This window comes from Leuciscus leuciscus, assembly GCF_965113295.1.
Source record: "Leuciscus leuciscus genome assembly, chromosome: 22".
NCBI lineage: Eukaryota > Metazoa > Chordata > Actinopteri > Cypriniformes > Leuciscidae > Leuciscus > Leuciscus leuciscus.
Window position 1 is genome coordinate 14243951 of NC_138746.1, and position 17543 is coordinate 14261493.

Below are 17543 nucleotides of genomic sequence, written 5' to 3' on the forward strand. Positions count from 1 at the left end.
GAAGGGAGGGGGAGGGGATGGGAGGAGGAGGAGGAGGGAGGGAGGGTTGAGCTAGTGTCAACAAGAAGTGACGTCATCCAACATCGCTTAGAACACCTTTAAGATAAGTGTGACCCCCAGAATGTCATTTATAATTGACACTGCTCAACTTGAAACTGGAGAAATACCAACTTTTACAACCCTTCAAATATCGAATCAGCAATATAATATTGAAACAGGTCAACAATTATATAAGGTTATCTAAAATACAATGCAATACGAGTAACGATATAATATAAAACAATACATCAAAACAAGAATTGCAGGTGGGGCAATAGTCACAGACTCACAGATGACCTATTCGGTGTGACGGAAGAGGTCACGTGTGTGTATAACTGGAGGAAATCGTTTCATTCGCTGCTGCTCCCCTCAGTGGAAAATATTAGACAGACCGGTACATTTACGAACCACTACAACAATATCGCCCTTATTAAACTGACATTAAATGCGCAACCATTTTCGATGATCGGCCAGTACCTGACATAGAGGCATTATGCTTTATCAGATGATTATAAACGTTTACACAGGTACAGAGCTAGCAGGTTAGCTGGCGTCTATCTGGACTGCCAGTGGACGACAAGGGAGCTGCTTCATTTCCTCGTTTCTCGGATCGGGAACAAATCCAGCGGTTTAGTGTCGGGACGCTCTTATGTTTTGGTATTATGGTGAACATGGAGCTGTTTCAAGCTAAAGATCATTATATTCTTCAGAGCGGAGATAACGCGCTATGGTGCAGCAGGAAGGATGGATCTGTGGCCGTGAAACCGGGTAATGATTGCATTTTAACTTAACGTTATACAGTGTAACTTACATGTGTTTCAGTGTTTTCGTTTTCACTGTCTACGTTGTTACCATTCCTCGCGCATAATGTACACGACTCGCAGCTTCAAAACAGAGACAAAATGTGTGATTAGTGCTACTGACAGGAGAATACGAATCACTGAGTTGTATATGTATAAACGTTAAAGCGATGGAAATGTCAGGTTTTTTTAATCTGTCGAACTAGGCTGTTGTCTTGAAAGATGCCCAGTTGTGGTGTTTTCATTGCCCTACTTTCAAAGCAGCGTTCATGAATGAGTGTCAGTGCAAACCTCCGATGTTTTGATCGGATGATGTCGTGGCTAAAACCCCTTTTTACAAATTACAGACAGTACGTTATGTGTTTTGGGGGTCAGTATATTTTGGTCAAGGGCGTTTAGATGTCAGATTGAGAATCTTAATATTTACTCGCCATTTTATTCCAAACCTGTGTAACTATTTCTTAGGTGGAACACGAAAGTAGATGTTACAGAATGCTTGGCACTGACCGATTCAGTTACCACTACTTTCATATCATGTTTTTCTCCACACAATAAAAGCGAATAGTGAAAGTGTCAGTCCCTAAAATTCTACCTGACATCTACTTTCTTGTTCCATGGAAGAGAGCCATACAACAGGAGGATGCAAATTTTTACATATCTTGGTTTGATGTTATGACATCCTTTGGGCCCAGTTCCAATTGTGCAGGCTAAATATGTGAATAATAGTACATAACCAGTTTACAGGGGTTACAAATGACCACTAAATGGCCTTAATTAAACATTATTAGTTTATTTTTTATCATAAATTGTTATTTAAAAACTATGGCTGTTCGGGAAGAAATGTCAGTAGTGAATAAATATTTAAATGTCCATCAACTCATCTTACCAGTGAGTTGGTGTATTTCTAAATATGCTGGATAGGGCTGTTAGACGTCTCACAAGAGAATTATATAGACTAGTTACACAGTTAAAAGGTGAAGGCTAAAGTTAGGGTTTTTGCCTGAAGAAGACCCAGTAGGGTCAAAACGTTGCATTTTTTAAAATTAAATATGGGAGCAAAGAGCAGTGTTGCGGACATCACCTTTTTTTCACTTCATTAGTTTCTTTTGTCCTGCACCTGCCAGAAGGTGGGATGTGCACACAATTACTTTTTTTAATTATAAAGTTAGGGTAAGACACGACTGTTCTCCTGGAGAAAGTGGTACGTGTGTTCGTGCAAGGCATAGTAGTGGTAGATAGTCAAATGAGAGTTTTCTGCCCAGGCATTAAACCAATAAAGTACTAGGTACCGATCTGTTTCTTTAACCTCAGGCAGTTTTGACATCGCTCTTGTGTCATGTATGCATTGTATGTATTTAATCAGAAACGACAGTGTTTTGCAGATATATCTTTTTTTCGTTTAGAGTTTTTTAACAAAAGGTTTGCATACTCAACCATGACAGGCTCTTAATGGTCACACAGACAACTAAAAATGCCTTTCTCTCACACTTTTTAAAAAAAAATCTCGCCTTTGAATGTCTACCTATCCACACCACTTCTATCTCTTGCCAAGTCTAAAACTAGATGGGCATCTAGTCCGTCCTGCAGATTGTCGGGAAAATTGCAGCCTGTGAAGATTTGAATAAGTTCTAGCTGTTTTTAGCCGTGTGTGTGCAGCCGAGCTGATCAGGTTTAGGTTGCAGTCTGTTCCATTATTTAACTGGATAAGGGTTTCCACTGTATTCATGATGCATAGATACAGTCTCAGTTCTTTTTTTACAAATTCCATAGTTGCCAGCATGTCTGGGGGAGTTTATACCACCATATTACTTAATAGTTTGCTTATTATTCAGTCCCAGTCGGTGTAGTGTGGCAGATTAATAGATCATAATAATGTCAAATTAAAGGTTAGCAACTTCAAACTTCTATTAGATACTTGAATAGATCACATTTTTAATTACAAATTATATTATAATCATAACAATTTGAGTGCAATGTTGAATTGAATTTAGTTTCAGAATTTCTTGGTATTTGGGAAGTAACTGCTTCTACCAAGATATCATTAAACTCCACGGATGTACCAGCTTTCCATGGCCTAGTAGTTGGAGAACTTTCCTCAAACTGGAATGATGCCCAATGCCAAGCTCATGGTCATTATGGAGGGTTTTTGGCAACTTCATGATGCAGGCTCATCCAGCTCCCACCCGTCCATCATCAGACTGTGAATGTCTCTTCCCAGTTAGCCAGGAGATGGTAGACAGTGGCAAATGGAACTATGATATTTGTCAAAAGATAGTAGGAGCTATTACGCTACCATACTCTCAGATACTCCATAAAATACTGTCTTTGCACATGACATCTCAGACCCTGCTCATCATTCCTAAAAATGTAGGTGATGCTGATCAATCATCTTAAGAGGAATTACTCCGCAATGAAATTGGTGACTCAGGTTAGCAGTCATCTTTGTGAGGAACCTGGCTTAAAAATGCTTTTAACTCGGTTTTTTTTTTTTAGATCAGTTGTGAGCAGCCACATAACCTTAGAAAGTCGAAGGAAGCTGTGATGGTTCTTCTGTCCCAGATGCAGCAGTGCAAAAAAGAAAAGAAAAATAATTGATGTAAGACAAAAATTAATAAAAATATAAACAATTATTTGTGTGTGTGTATAATTGTAATTGTAAATAAAAAAATACACATTTAATGTAATAATAAAATTAATGAGAAATTAATGAGCAAAATTATTTTAACAAACACTCGAAAAGAACATAATTATATTGTCCAAAATATTTTTACCACAAAATATTTCAAAACATAAAGTGTGCCTTATCTGAGGGCGAAAACTGGCAACCTTTTGAGTTATTTTACCCAGGGTTATGAAACTTGAAACAGTGTGAAACAGTGTGAAATGATGTGGCGTTAGAATCATACAGCTAGATGCTTAACAACAGACACCTAATCGCATACCTTATATTCACATTTGGACAGTCATGGAAACACATCGCATTGTATAAACAGTCGTTTCGTAGTTTCAGGAGAAACATGTCAAATGGTGATGGAAAACATGAATTGAATTGAAGTGAAGAAGAGACGGTTTCATTCTTGCCTTTATAGTACAGTGGGCAATGTATAATGTGATGATGCGCAATGTTAGAGCCTGTAAATAGGTCATGTAATGCATCCAGTCATTAACCCAGGGTTTAGAAATGAACAATTTGAATCTTCAGTGTATGAATACCTAGAATGAATTGTTAACCCCGGGTAAATTGTGAGCAGTTGGAAATCCGAAGCAAGATAACCCAGGATTCCATTTACCCAGGGTTTAGAATGACCAGGGTTAACTATTTCAAGTGTGAAAAGCCCTTATTATGAGCTGTTAAAATGTTTTGAACACTTGTGACTTATTTTAATCCTTCTTTCAGCAACCGACCTCCTGCTAGCATGGAACCCTGTCTGTCTGGGCCTCGTAGAGGGTATTATTGGGAAAATACAGCTTCATGCCGGTAAGTCTGATCGTCAGACTGGTGTATTTTGTGGATAAAGGATGAGAATTAACATTTTTAATTCACTGTAATGTTTGCAATAAATTCAGTGGCTCTAAAGCTTATAGTCTAATGTTGTTGTAGATAAAATACCATTCAGATCCTGATTTAATAGAATACGTGTTTTTTTTTTCCTGTAATTCAGTTTGCAGCAGGAAGAAACTGGGTACCAGAGACTCATAATTAACATAATGAAAGGCAGCTCCAGCATCAGAAATGTCAACTAAATTTGGTTTATTATTTTTTTGTAATTGCTAAATGTCTCTCAATGCTTTGTAGGCCATCTGTTCTGATGTAGCTTCAGCAGATTAAATAGAATGGCATTGAATATTTGCCTTATTCACATGCTGTGGTATTTACAGGATACGCAGTTCAAAGAATATTGTCATGAATGATCCATATATAGAAATCCATTTCCATTAAACAAATGCCTCTCTATAGTTTAAAGATGGAAGCTCTTGAGGATACAGAAGTGAAATGATGGTACTTTCATTTCATAATTCGGTGGCTGATTTGAGAAGTCAACCTCTGTCTATTGTTAACAGGTTGACATTATGTAGGCTATAATGTCATTCATTATAATGCCAATCTCTCTTCCTTTTTCAGAGAAACACTTGCTTTGTCTTTATATATATATATATATATATATATATATATATACATATATTTTGTACTATTATTGATGGTTAAAATAATTGTTCGACTTTTTTGCAGTTTTTCAGGGCAAGGCTACACAGATGAGCCATATCATCAGTGTCTTGCTACATATTATACATGTCTTACTTTGTAACATAATCCAGTGGGCAAACCTGATATTTCCTTGCACCGTTCCCACAAAGAGCCCATGCTGTTCTCATCAAATTTTCCACCTAAAAGATCTCAAGAGTTGCCTGCTGCAGGGTGTGCTTTACTGCTTTTATCTGTTGATTTACATTGAGTTGTCAGTGAAAGTATGACTGCATCTCGTCTCAATGCAAATGTCTTTGAAGTCATTGTTATGAGAATGCTTGCCATTGGAATGAATCATGCCGGATAGAGCAGGAACATGAGGCGTGGAACTCTGCACTCATGACACATTCCCTTCCTCCCCCCTTTTGGGCAGATCTTCCTCTGGGTCTGATCCTGATTCGCCAGAAAGCACTGGTGGGCCAGTTGCCAGGAGACCACAAAGTCTACAAGATCACCAAGATAGCAGTCATTCCACTCTCAGAGGATGAACCACATGATCTAGAATTAGAGGTGACTAATACTAACTGTTTTGTGCAAATTATGTCTTTGTCTGATTCTATACTAACTTTAATGAAATCCAACATGGAGAACCAACATGGTGGTGTGTTGTACAAATTGGCTACATTAACCATTACATTTCATAATATAGATGTGTTGCTCTAATATTTGAAGAGTTATTTCTTTCCATTATCCATGTTTGTAGAGAGCATTCATTGGATCCTATCATCCTAATAGAATTTACTGGACTGTCTACCCGAATTCCCACTTGTTAGTGTGCCTAGACACTTAGGCCAAGACTTTAGGTATTTTAGCTCTCTCGTGTGGTAAATGGTTGACGTGCAATTTGTGAATACCCAGGATTAATTGTAACCCTTGGTAAATTGTGAGCAGTGCTGTGAAATGTTAAGCAAGATAAACCAGGATTCCATTTACCAGGATTTAGAATGACCCAGGGTTAAAAAATAAAAATAGAATGACCCAGGGTTAAAGGGGCTATATGTAGAATTCGGAAACCCTTGTTATTAGTGACACAGGTCTGGATATCTGAGACTATACTTGAATTAATCACATTTCTTTGGATTACTCTGTGACATTACAGTACAGAATGGCTCTTTCTGCAATATCCTGAACATTGTATAAGCATTCATTTCATGTCTCATTGAATGGAAGAGAGGCTCTTGGGAGCGTGCATTAACGTCACATCTTTTTGATTTTCCTAGCAAAAATGTCCCGAGTCCTTCACATAAAAATCAATCCTCAGGCTTTTATAGACAGCCTAGGAAGTCGGGGAAGGTCTCTTATTTTTAAGTTTCGTTACAAGCTGTTCACATATTGGCAATAAATAGAGATTAATACACGAAAATTCTTACATATAGTCCCTTTAAGTTTTTGAAAAACAAAAACAAAACATTAGAAGAGTTATTTCTTGTAGCAAGCATTTGATCCTGATAGAATTTACCGGACTGTCTTCCCAAATTCCCTCTTGTTAGTGCGTCCATTTGATGCTTAGACCACAACTTTAGATATTTCAGCCCTATCATGTAGCAAATGGTTGACGTATAACTAGTGCAAGAGTAGTGGTGTGTGTTTCTAAGGGTTCCAGAGGAAGCATGATGTTTCTAAGGAGTCAGTCTCTCAGCAGAGCATCTGGGATTAAAGGAGATGTTTAACCATGTAAGTGAAACAGTCAGAGGTCACTGTTATCCATTCTCCTGGCGTGCTATCTCTGCTTGAGTAGTTTATCACAGAATAATTGCCTTGAATTACTTTGAGATAGCAGATGGCCTATGTAGTTGTTCTGTCTATTTAATGGGCACATGAATCTGCTCTGGCATAAGCAGGCTAGTTTTAGTATCCATCTTGGCACCCTTTTGGTTTTAATTAAAGCAATTACTGTAGCAGCATTTTTCAGATGGACTTTGAGCAGGGAGACCGAGATGTTCATGTACTATATATGGATGTTGATTTGTCACCTATAACAGCAGATTGTTAGCAATAACACTAACTCTTTATCAACTATTCTTTTTCTTTCATTCTCCTTCAGCTCTGTAAAAAGCATCATTTTGGAATCAACAAACCAGAGAAAATCACCCAGTCACCGGACGAGTCCAAGTTCCTGTTAAAGACCCTGAGTCAGATCAAATCTAATGTTGCTGTTCCCATGAAGAAAAAGGTTGATGGGTCATTTGGAAATTTTGATCATTGATATCACTTTAAAATGACAATCATTTTAAGACTAAATATTCCTGTTTTACTTAATCTGTTTGACATGATAGCATTGTTAATATAAATAAAATCTGAAATGGAGCCCTCTGATTCAACCATAAATGTACTTCTCTTTAACTTGGTATTATCTCTTTAACTTTGTTTTGTTTGTTCACTCCCATCCAGTATTCCCCTGCCTTTCAGGTCAAGGAGAATAAAGAGAAGGAACGTCTGGAGAGGCGGCTGTTTGAAGAGCTCTATAAGATATTCATGGACTCGGATTCATTTTACTATAGTCTGACTTATGACCTAACCAATACAGTCCAGCGACAGGGAGCGTTAGGCATGTCAGATCAGCCCCTGTGGAAAAAGGTGAGAGTTTTTCTTTTATATATTTTGAAAGTTAAATGTCTACTGAATGAGTGTTTTAGCTTTGTGGTTTATAAAAGTATAAATGTAGCTATTAGCCATTTATTTACTTCAACTCCTTCGATTTTCAACGAGCAACGGGTTAAAAAAAAAGACAAAAGACTAACTTGAGGATAATGACATTTTAAAATGTCTTTTAATATTGATATTGGTGACAATTGTGCAGATACTTGAGAAAGCAGGAAACAGTTGAGTTTATTTGAGTGATGATGTTTCGCACTCTTTTGCACTTGTACCACACATACAGGATGCAATACATTTATAGCCAAGCTTCATTTCTCTTTTTTTTATTGAATAAACCATTATCTTTAGAAACTCCCTAGATGTTGCACTAAACAGTAGATCTCTGACAAATTTGAATGTGTGTATGTATATGTGTATATATATATATATTACATGGCTTGGTTGAATTCTAATGTAGAATGCGGTCTGTTATTTCTTGATAACAGACCACTGCGAAGTATAACACACCGTTTCCATGAAAAACAGAGCGTTGCTATGTACAGGATTCTATCCGTAGAGACGGAACGGACTATTTAGCGGAAGCAATACAATCGTTTTTAAATCAATAAACTCCTTTTTAAATCAATATTTTGTGTCAAATTATTGATTTATTTGGTAGGTAGCCATGTTATAAGCGTTATAATGTAGAGCGAGGCAGTTGTTATAGCGAATACAACCCCTTCAGGCTGATTCAAGACCTGATCAGCCTGTCGGGGTTGTATTCGCTATAACAACCGTCTCGCCCTACATTATCCCTTACATTCATTCATTCATTGAAATAAATATAAAAAAAGAAAAGAAAAGAAAAAAAAGAATGACAGAAACCCATAGCAACCTTATTAAAACGTTCTTAAGTCAGTACTTTTTTTGTTGGGCTGTGGTTGCTGTGTCATTTTCCAATCCCATTCTCCATTGTCCCCGCAGTCATTTCCTGTCTCTCTGTATTTCCTAATAGAAAGTCCATAAAACACAAACATGAACACATTCCATCTGACAAACTCACAGAATACTGATGCCCATAATATGTTTTTGTTTTCTTTTAGGTGGATGATAGATTCTTCTGGAACAAGCATATGGTCAAAGACCTAACTGACTTGCAGGTGCAAAACTGTTTTCTCAAATTTTCCAGAATTGTAATGCTTAATGTTTGAATATGTAAACAAGCCTTGAATGGTGATGATAAAAAAGCCCTGTTTTGCAGGTGCCTCAGGTGGACTTTTGGGTGATTCCTATCATCCAAGGCTTCGTGCAGGTGGAGGAGCTGGTGGTGAACTATAACGAGAGCTCTGATGAAGAGAGGAGCAGCCCGGAGACGCCTCTGCAGGAACCCACCTGTGTGGATGATATTCACCCTCGCTTCACTGTGGCCCTCATCTCCAGAAGAAGCCGCCACCGTGCAGGTACAGTACATGGGTAAATAAAGAAATTCGCATTTACTTTGCATGCCGTCAATATGATAACACGTCATCATGTGCTTTCCAATGAAGGAATGCGCTACAAGCGGAGGGGGGTGGATGAAAACGGACATGTGGCCAACTATGTGGAGACGGAGCAGCTAATCCACGTGCACAGACACACGCTGTCCTATGTACAAACGCGAGGCTCTGTCCCTGTGTTCTGGAGCCAAGCTGGGTACCGCTACAACCCCAGACCTCGGATAGAGAAAGGTGAGAGTTATCTGTGTAATTCTCTCTTCAAATCATAAATGTGATCTAACTCGCAGCGCAGTCTAGCACTTCTGTTTATAGACGAGCTATTACTGTGATTCATCAGCTTAGTCATTGTCCTGTGAATGGCATCAGGTGTGAAGCAGGTGTGTTTTCATGGCTTCTTTGTTGAACAGAGAGGATGTTGGGGCTCAGTGGTGATTGCTCAGCACTTTACTGTGACTTTGATTCTGTGATCCACCTGCAGCGTTGTGTGTTTCCTACATGATGTGTTATCTCAGATGTGTTTTGTTGCAGGAGAGAGGGAAACTATGCCTTATTTTGCCTCTCACTTTGAACAGCAAGTTGAGATTTACAAAAAACTGGTAAGATGTGTTTAAAATAACAGAAATACTAATGCTAATATTGAATGAAATACTCATATTTTTATAATGTAGTATAAAAGTAGGGCATTTGATTCCTTTAGAAGACTTTAAATATGTGTAATTACTGAATTCAGCAGTTTTGTCTGGATGACATTCATAGTGAAATATGTAAAGCATAATATATAATGACACTGATTGGAAGTCAAGGCTGCATTGATTTGATTAAAAATGCATTAAAAACTATAATATTGTGAATATTATTACAATTTAAAATAACTTTTTTTATTTATTTAACTATATATTTAAATTGTAATGTATTCCTGTGATGGGAGAGCTGAATTTTCAGTAGCCATTACTACAGTCTTCAGTGTCACATGATCCTTCAGAAATCATTCTAAAATGATATTTTTTTGTTGTTGAAATGAGACAGAACACAATTTTTATAATGTCAAAATTAATGTAATTGGTCAAAACAAATGACCTGCATTAATCATAATTTCATTTGTCAACACATTAACAGCCCTAACAAAAAGCAATAAATATCATCCTTATTTTACAGAGTTTTTTGTTGTTTTTTCACTATCAGGTCATCATTAATTTAGTGGACCAAAATGGACGTGAGAAGATGATTGGTGATGCTTACCTCAAACAAGTGCTGCTGTACAATAATCCCAACCTAACATACGTTTCATTTGACTTCCATGAGCACTGGTAAGATACCCAACCTTGTGACTTTTATAAAAGAGCCTGTTATGGTCAAATCTCAACAACAGATTTTCTACTTTGTCACTTCCCAGTCGAGGGATGAAGTTTGAAAATGTGCAGACTCTCACTGATGCCATTCATGACATCATCATAGACACGAGATGGGCCTGGTGAGTCTTTCATTGGCCCTTAAGTCCCAATTCTCTCATAAAAACTACTTTTGCTCCCGAGTTAGTCAATGTCAGCTGGACTCCTGGTTGATTATAATCAATCTACTTTGATTTGCAAATAGGGTGGACCAAGCAGGAGTCATCTGCCAACAGGAAGGCATCTTCCGGGTTAACTGCATGGATTGCTTGGACAGAACTAATGTGGTACAGGCCGCTATCGCCCGTGTGGTCATGGAACAGCAGGTACAGTATACAAATTCACATTTGATATTGGAACATGCTACACTGATAAATTCACACAAAAAAATTAAAGTTGTTTTGGATAAGATCATATGCTAAATGCCTTAAGGTGTAAATAAAACCGCACCCACAGAACAGTGTAGTGTCTTTGCCTCTCTCAGATGCTTTCAGTGTGCCAGTACATTCAAAGAGTCTTTTCATCTGTTTGGTTCCAGCTGAAAAAACTTGGTGTAATGCCACCCGAGCAGCCACTGCCCCTCAAGTGTTACAGAATCTATCAGGTGATGTGGGCCAACAATGGAGACACCATTAGCCGTCAGTATGCTGGCACAGCTGCCCTAAAGGTAAATAGACTGAATGCCTGCCATTGATTTTATGCTGTCCCCATTGCCCATTTACACCACCATCTGTCAGCATACAGTATCTAGATTGCAGATTGACAAGTCAGTAATCTTTTGGCCATTCATCTTATCTGGAGTGCCTATATTATATAAATCATCTAAATATTATGTAAATTCATGATTAATTTATTTGTTAATAATGACTTTATATACAAATACATTTAAAATTTAAAATAAATAAATGGTTTTGTAATTACATTTGGGCATCCTACAGGAATTCCCACAGCATCTTTCTATTCGGACGAATAGGAGTAAACATTGAGACTAAAGCCTTTAGTCCCATAACATAACTGAAGTAGGACAATGATGACCACCCAATAAGCTTGTCCGCTTAGTCTGATGTGTGCAATCTCTTGTGTAGGGAGATTTCACACGAACGGGAGAGCGAAAGTTAGCTGGGGTGATGAAGGATGGTGTGAACTCAGCTAATCGTTACTATCTGAACCGCTTCAGAGATGCCTACCGACAGGCTGTCATTGGTGAGCATGGGAGATTGTCATTTGAATCCTTATTTTGTATTTTTGATGTGCTATTAGCACAGCTTAGTGCCTCATCTGCCATGTACTGTAACTCTGATCCTCCCAGACCTCATGATGGGACATCCAGTAACAGAAGACCTGTACTCCATCTTCAGCAAAGAGAAGGAGCATGAGGAGAAAGAGAAGGAGAGCCAAAGAGGAGCTCAGGAGCAGGTCAGCCTCCTTCTGCAGACGTACATGCAGATGCTGTTACCTGATGATGAGAAGTTCCACGGTGGATGGGCTCTTATAGACTGTGATCCAAGGTGGGAGCCCTCAACTTCATCATGCAGTGTTTTTAGGAGAGTTCTAATTCCAAGCCAGTTGTATGATGCAGTTTCGGAAAAAGATGCTGTATTAAGGGGCTGCACACACAGGACGCGTTTATGCATTCAAATACGCAAGACGCAGGGCATTGGCATCAAAAGAAACAGAAGGTCTTAAAGCACTTTTAAAAAATGTTTCTTTAACTTGAATGCCATATTTTTAGAATGCTGTGTAGATGGTTGTCTAATCCATATTTACAAAGAGAAATAATGAAAAAGCAGCACAGGGGAATACAGAAATGTGTTCTGCGTGAATGGCCCTTAACTGTGTTATCACTTTTTTTTCTTTATTGGGAAATATTCAGTTACTACCGAAGAATAAAAAAATACAATAATACAAAAAATTAATTGCAATAAAAAATGATTACTGTAAAAAAGCTTGAATCTATTATAAAGCTTGATTTAAAAATTCATGTTTAGTGTACTCTTCCTCCTACAGTTTGTTGTCAACAGCTCAGAGGTACTTGTGCATATTGTTTTTTCATATTTGTACAATTATTTTTTGGGTGAGGGAGCCATATTTCCTCAAATCTTTCGAGCATCTGTTGGTGGTAGGCCATGGTGATAGATGCCTGAAAACTGTTACTGATTGGGTTGGAATTCTTCTTAAATCTTTGCAAATTGAAAGAGGTTAGCTCTGATCATAATATGTAATGCTTATTTGAGTAAATCTTCATACAAGATATGCTCAAATAAGCAAAATATATTATGGTTAGAGTTAACCTCAGATGATTAAATACATTCTTGTGAAATGTCATGCATTTTGCATTTCCATTCGTTTCTTTTTCTCCTATATACCCACAGTTTAATGGTAATATTCATGAGCCTCACTTTGAAGATTTTGACCTTTTATTGTGCTGCTGTTGCTTTTTTCCACACTTTTAGTCTTATAGATGCCACCCATAAAGATGTTGACGTTCTTCTGCTGCTGTCCAACTGTGCATATTATGTAGCCTAGTAAGTGCATTTTCTCTCAAAGTTTGTTTTTTAAAATAAGAAATCCTTTTTTTCTTGGCATTGATTTAGTAATGCCACTTTACTTTGTTGTTTCTATTTAGTTATGATGAGGAGGCGGACAAAGTCAACCAGTACCAGAGACTAAGTTTAGAAGGTCTTGAAAAGATCGAAATTGGTAATAGCTTGTAGATAAACTTGTGGGTGTAATTATTGTCAATATAATGTTCTGTGATATGACAGTTAGCCAATCAATGTTGGTCTTTTGTAGGGCCAGAGCCAACTCTTTTCGGAAAGCCTAAATACTGCTGCATGCGGCTGCACTACAAGAATGGGGAGATAAGCGGTTACTTCCATACGCTGAGGGCTGTCACACGGAATCCAGAGGATGATGGGAAAGGTTTGTGCTGGGATACCATGATTTGTTGTGGCACTAGTTCAGCTTCTGTATTGCGTAATTCTGTGAATGACATTATGGGTTAAGATATAACTTGGCCTTGTGTATACTGGTGTAGCTTGAATAGTTTTGTGTTTGTGTTAAATAATTGATCCTTTCCTCTGCACTTGTTGGGTTGTTTGCATTTCAGACACACTCCAGTGCATTGCTGAAATGCTTCGTATTACAAAGCAAGCTATGGGGCTTGACGTCCAGGTCGTTGAGAAGAAACTAGAGAGGTAAAAAAAGAAGAAACTTTTGTATGTGGGTTTCTTCAGTTTACACTAATATTTTTAAGGTTTTTACCTTATTTACAAAGGACACAAAGGCTTTGTTCACACTGCAGGGGAAATCAGATTTTGTTCATAAACACACTTTAGTAATGGATGTTTCAACTCGCTGCACAACAAAGAACAAAAAGAAATCCAATCTGATCATTTAGACTGAGACACATTAACTATTAATTATTTTTTCACATTAATACTACAGAAACCTAAACCGATTTATTTTTTTCCCCTGGCTTTTTTGAACATCCAAATTGTTGATGAATCTTGCTTTAATTGCTTTGTTTCAGGAGACACAGCAAACCACATGAGGATATAATGGGAATACAAGGAAAAGCTGTGGACCAAGTCCTTGGGTCTGGTTTGGCTCAAGGCAAAAGTTTCCTTTTGAACAAGTTCTCATCGCTAAACCAGAAAGTGAAGCAGACAAAGACTAATGTCAACATTGGAAACTTCAAGCCCTTGGGGAAACTGGGGACCTTCTCTAAGCCTGAGGTGAAAGTGAACTTCCTCCAGCCCAATTTACACATGAACCTCTGGAAATCAGACAGCAGTTTAGAGACCCATGATAGCAGTACTGGTTCGGCAGCCCTGAAAGACCTTAAAGACAAACATTCGGATGAGATTTCCTCTGATTCCGATTCCTACAACTCGGATGAGCTGCCATGCTCGGGCTCTCGGGAAAACGTAGACTATGTGCTTCCAAGCTGTGGAATTGTAGCATCTGCACCACGACTTGGCAGTCGCTCCCAGTCAATTGGCAGCGTCGAGCTTGCTGTACCCTCTGTCATCCGAGTCACAGGCTGTGATAATAAGACTGCTGATAGCTTGTCAGTTGGCCCAGATGGCCAGTCTCCTGGGACAGCCTCGGAGGCTGAGGAAGCCATTCTGATTGACTTCGGGACACCTATAGATGCTTACTGCCACCAGTTTGTCCAGGATGCCAAGACCAAACCAATAGAGGTGTTCGAGGAAGTGGCACCAGCACCCAAACCGCAAGCACCTCAAGCCCCCTCGGCTCCTGACACAAGACTGGGGTCTTCAAATTACCAACAGCAACTCCCTCGCCCATCTCAACTTGAGGTGGAGACCTCCGTCCGAGGGGCAAATCTACTGACTGTCCAGCCTGCGGGCTCAGCCACATCATGCGGGTCACAAAAGAGTTTGGAAGGCATCACAGGACCCTCGCCGGCAGACAGCAACGGAAGCCGCGTCGTGTCGCCCTTTGCGAAGATCAGGAGCTCCATGGTGCAGGTGGCTAGTTTTACCCAGGCCGGACTTACCCAAGGCATCAACTTTGCTGTAGCTAAGGTGCAGAAAAGCCCAGAGACAGACGCCGTCAACGAAACCCAAGAGAACGAATTGCGAGCGATGTTTACACAGTGCCAGACCAGGATCATTCAGATATAGCGTGCTTAGCAGATGCAATTTTAGTGTTAGATCGTGACTTCCTGTAAAGTAATGGTAGCATAAGCTCACAGAAGTCAAGCCACACCACTAGTTTCCCCTCCAGTTAACCAAACCAAAGTTTACAGCCAGTGTTTAGTAGTAAGTAGTACGTCTAAGATTAACCCGACTGTGCCCGTGAGTCCACAAATCGAATCCTAAACATCTATATACTGCTGGTTTGCATGTTAAGAAGCAGGTAACTGAGGTATATTAGGACAGGCAAGTTGTATTGCATGTCAAGACCCAAGACCTAGATATGTCATGTGACCCCATTTGTGCAGTACAATTCACTGGCTGTTGTAGCTGTAACTAAAACCTTTTTCGATTGGAATATCTATCAGTGGGCAGCTTAGACAACCAGACGGTACAGTTATATGGATATCTTTGATGTGGTGTTTGTCATAAAAATATACCAAAATAGGACCACAATAGTTGTGTAGGATCTATGGTCAAATTATATTATTCAACTAAGTATTATATGTAAGTACTGTAGCGGTTTCCTTTAGTACTCTCCAATTAAGATGTTTATAGAGAGAGAATTATATTTACATGCTCTTAAGTTTATAATCATAGCTGATGGAAACAATCCATCTCCAGTTCTTTTGGGCTCTGTAGATGTAATCACGCAGCTAAATAATTTGACTAAATCTGATATTTATTGTCACATGTTGGTTTTGAGAAAAGCTTATGTCTTAAAATCCTTTTTTATTTCATGTTTTCAGTTGTATGCTGTGGGATAATGTAACAGTGGTCTGCTGATATCTTAAAATGCTTAAAACGTACGTTGGGGAACGACCTGTTTTAAGTACCTGTAAAAACATCACATTTATTTGCAAAGGCATTGGACTTCCGTATGCATATATAATGACTTTTGACTAGTATTTGACACAGGTCTGATGCAGGGTACCCATGACACAACTTTTTGCACTCTTAAATGGCAAGAGCAAGCCTTATCAGATTGCTAAATGCCAAGTCTACCTATAAATCTGTTTTCATTGAAGTCATTCAGGTTACATTTGTTTTGTCTGTAGTATCTATGTGATGTCTTTAGATTTCTCTGGCCATTTGGTTCAAGATCAAGAAGTGATACAGATTAGATCATCTTTTGAGGCTGCCTTACCCAATATATTCTAGATGCAGAAAGAACATAAAGCCTTATTGGGTAATATCCAGTAGAACCTAGGTTAATTATGCATTATTTAATGATGTTTAAGTGCAGATGTTTAAGTGATTGATCTTTGTGTATTAAGAGACTTTGAAATAGTTCAAAATCTTATGGGCTACATGATATCTAAATAAGACACTGTGATCTCAAGTGAACATCAGTGAGAACATTATATTGGCTTTGAGGGCTGGTTTATAAGTTCTTTTGGCCGCAGTTTGTTTTTCAAACACGTCACAAGCTTTGTTTCTCACACACTTCATTTCTTATCTTTCTCTCACATGTACTGTAGCATAGAGTGCTGTGCAAGACACTGGTTTACACAATGCTTTTGCAATGCATACACATTCAGACATTCCTGGAGCTGGTACGTGGTTTATTAACCTTCTGAGGTTGGAACTGTCTGAGCTTTAATATATGGTGGCTGTTATGCAGTAGTGATAATACATGCGCAGTAGGTTTGGTGGTAAGTGGACTTTTTTGTTACGATATTTTCTTTTTTTACTATTTAAGACAGCATGCACTGGACTGCACCCTGTTCTTTGCTTTGAACTTGAAATGCTCTTATTTGGTGGAGGATCTTGATAAACATTCCTCTTGTTTTGGAGGTGGGGGTAGATTGTTTTTATGTATGAATTTTTTATTTTCTATGCATAAAGACTTGCACTGTCTCTGTGGTTGTTCCCCAACATCTTATAATGTTGCAAATTGTCACAAAGTGCTTTTGAATCCACTTTTTATTTTCAATGTTTGTAACTGAACTGACATGTATCATATTATATTTTGTCCAACAGTCTTGTTTCAAAAGCACATAATTTCCAGCTTCTTCCCATTTAAGAGAACGTCCTCCATATTTTTTGGTGAATTGTTTTCATCTATCGTACCCAACATTTCTTTTTTGCAGAGTATTTATTCCTAATTCATGTTCTCAAGTGTATTCCCTAGTATTTTCCTATGTTAATAATAATTGTGTTAACTGCTGTATTTTAAAATGTTATGGGCTGTACCTGGGAGGCTTTTTAAGTAAATAATTAAAAAAGATTGTCATTTTGATTCATTTACAACTCTGATGACAGATTAACTAGAACATAAGCTTTCACCACCAAATACTGCAGATATCACTTGTGAAATGTTTTTTTCCTAA

At 38.3% G+C, this 17543-nt stretch overlaps 1 protein-coding gene across 2 annotated transcripts; it reads left to right on the plus strand.

Annotated features, from left to right (window-relative positions):
• Positions 1–360: 360 nt before the first annotated feature.
• Positions 361–17452, plus strand: inpp5f (inositol polyphosphate-5-phosphatase F). 2 transcript variants are annotated; one of them, XM_082154774.1, is made up of 21 exons: positions 361–807; positions 4237–4317; positions 5459–5595; positions 7130–7258; positions 7477–7662; positions 8766–8822; positions 8924–9122; positions 9210–9389; positions 9687–9754; positions 10341–10465; positions 10552–10629; positions 10752–10872; positions 11085–11213; positions 11632–11749; positions 11856–12054; positions 12554–12574; positions 13000–13071; positions 13173–13246; positions 13340–13468; positions 13656–13743; positions 14079–17452. In XM_082154774.1, exons 1-21 carry the CDS (start codon positions 702–704, stop codon positions 15196–15198), a joined length of 3417 nt encoding a protein of 1138 aa, XP_082010900.1. In that variant the 5' UTR covers positions 361–701; the 3' UTR covers positions 15199–17452. The 2 variants fall into 2 exon arrangements, with proteins under 2 accessions (XP_082010900.1, XP_082010901.1); XM_082154775.1 differs by lacking the exon at positions 12554–12574.
• Positions 17453–17543: the final 91 nt, after the last annotated feature.

What these genes read in the sequence shown, in the direction of transcription:
- inpp5f (XM_082154774.1), top strand. Translation starts at nt 702, where the DNA reads ATGGTGAACATGGAGCTGTTTCAAGCTAAAGATCATTATATTCTTCAG. An exon ending in AAGAAGCCGCCACCGTGCAG is followed by an intron (nt 9,123 to 9,209) that starts GTACAGTACATG and finishes TTTCCAATGAAG; the next exon opens with GAATGCGCTACAAGCGGAGG. An exon ending in CTACCGACAGGCTGTCATTG is followed by an intron (nt 11,750 to 11,855) that starts GTGAGCATGGGA and finishes TGATCCTCCCAG; the next exon opens with ACCTCATGATGGGACATCCA.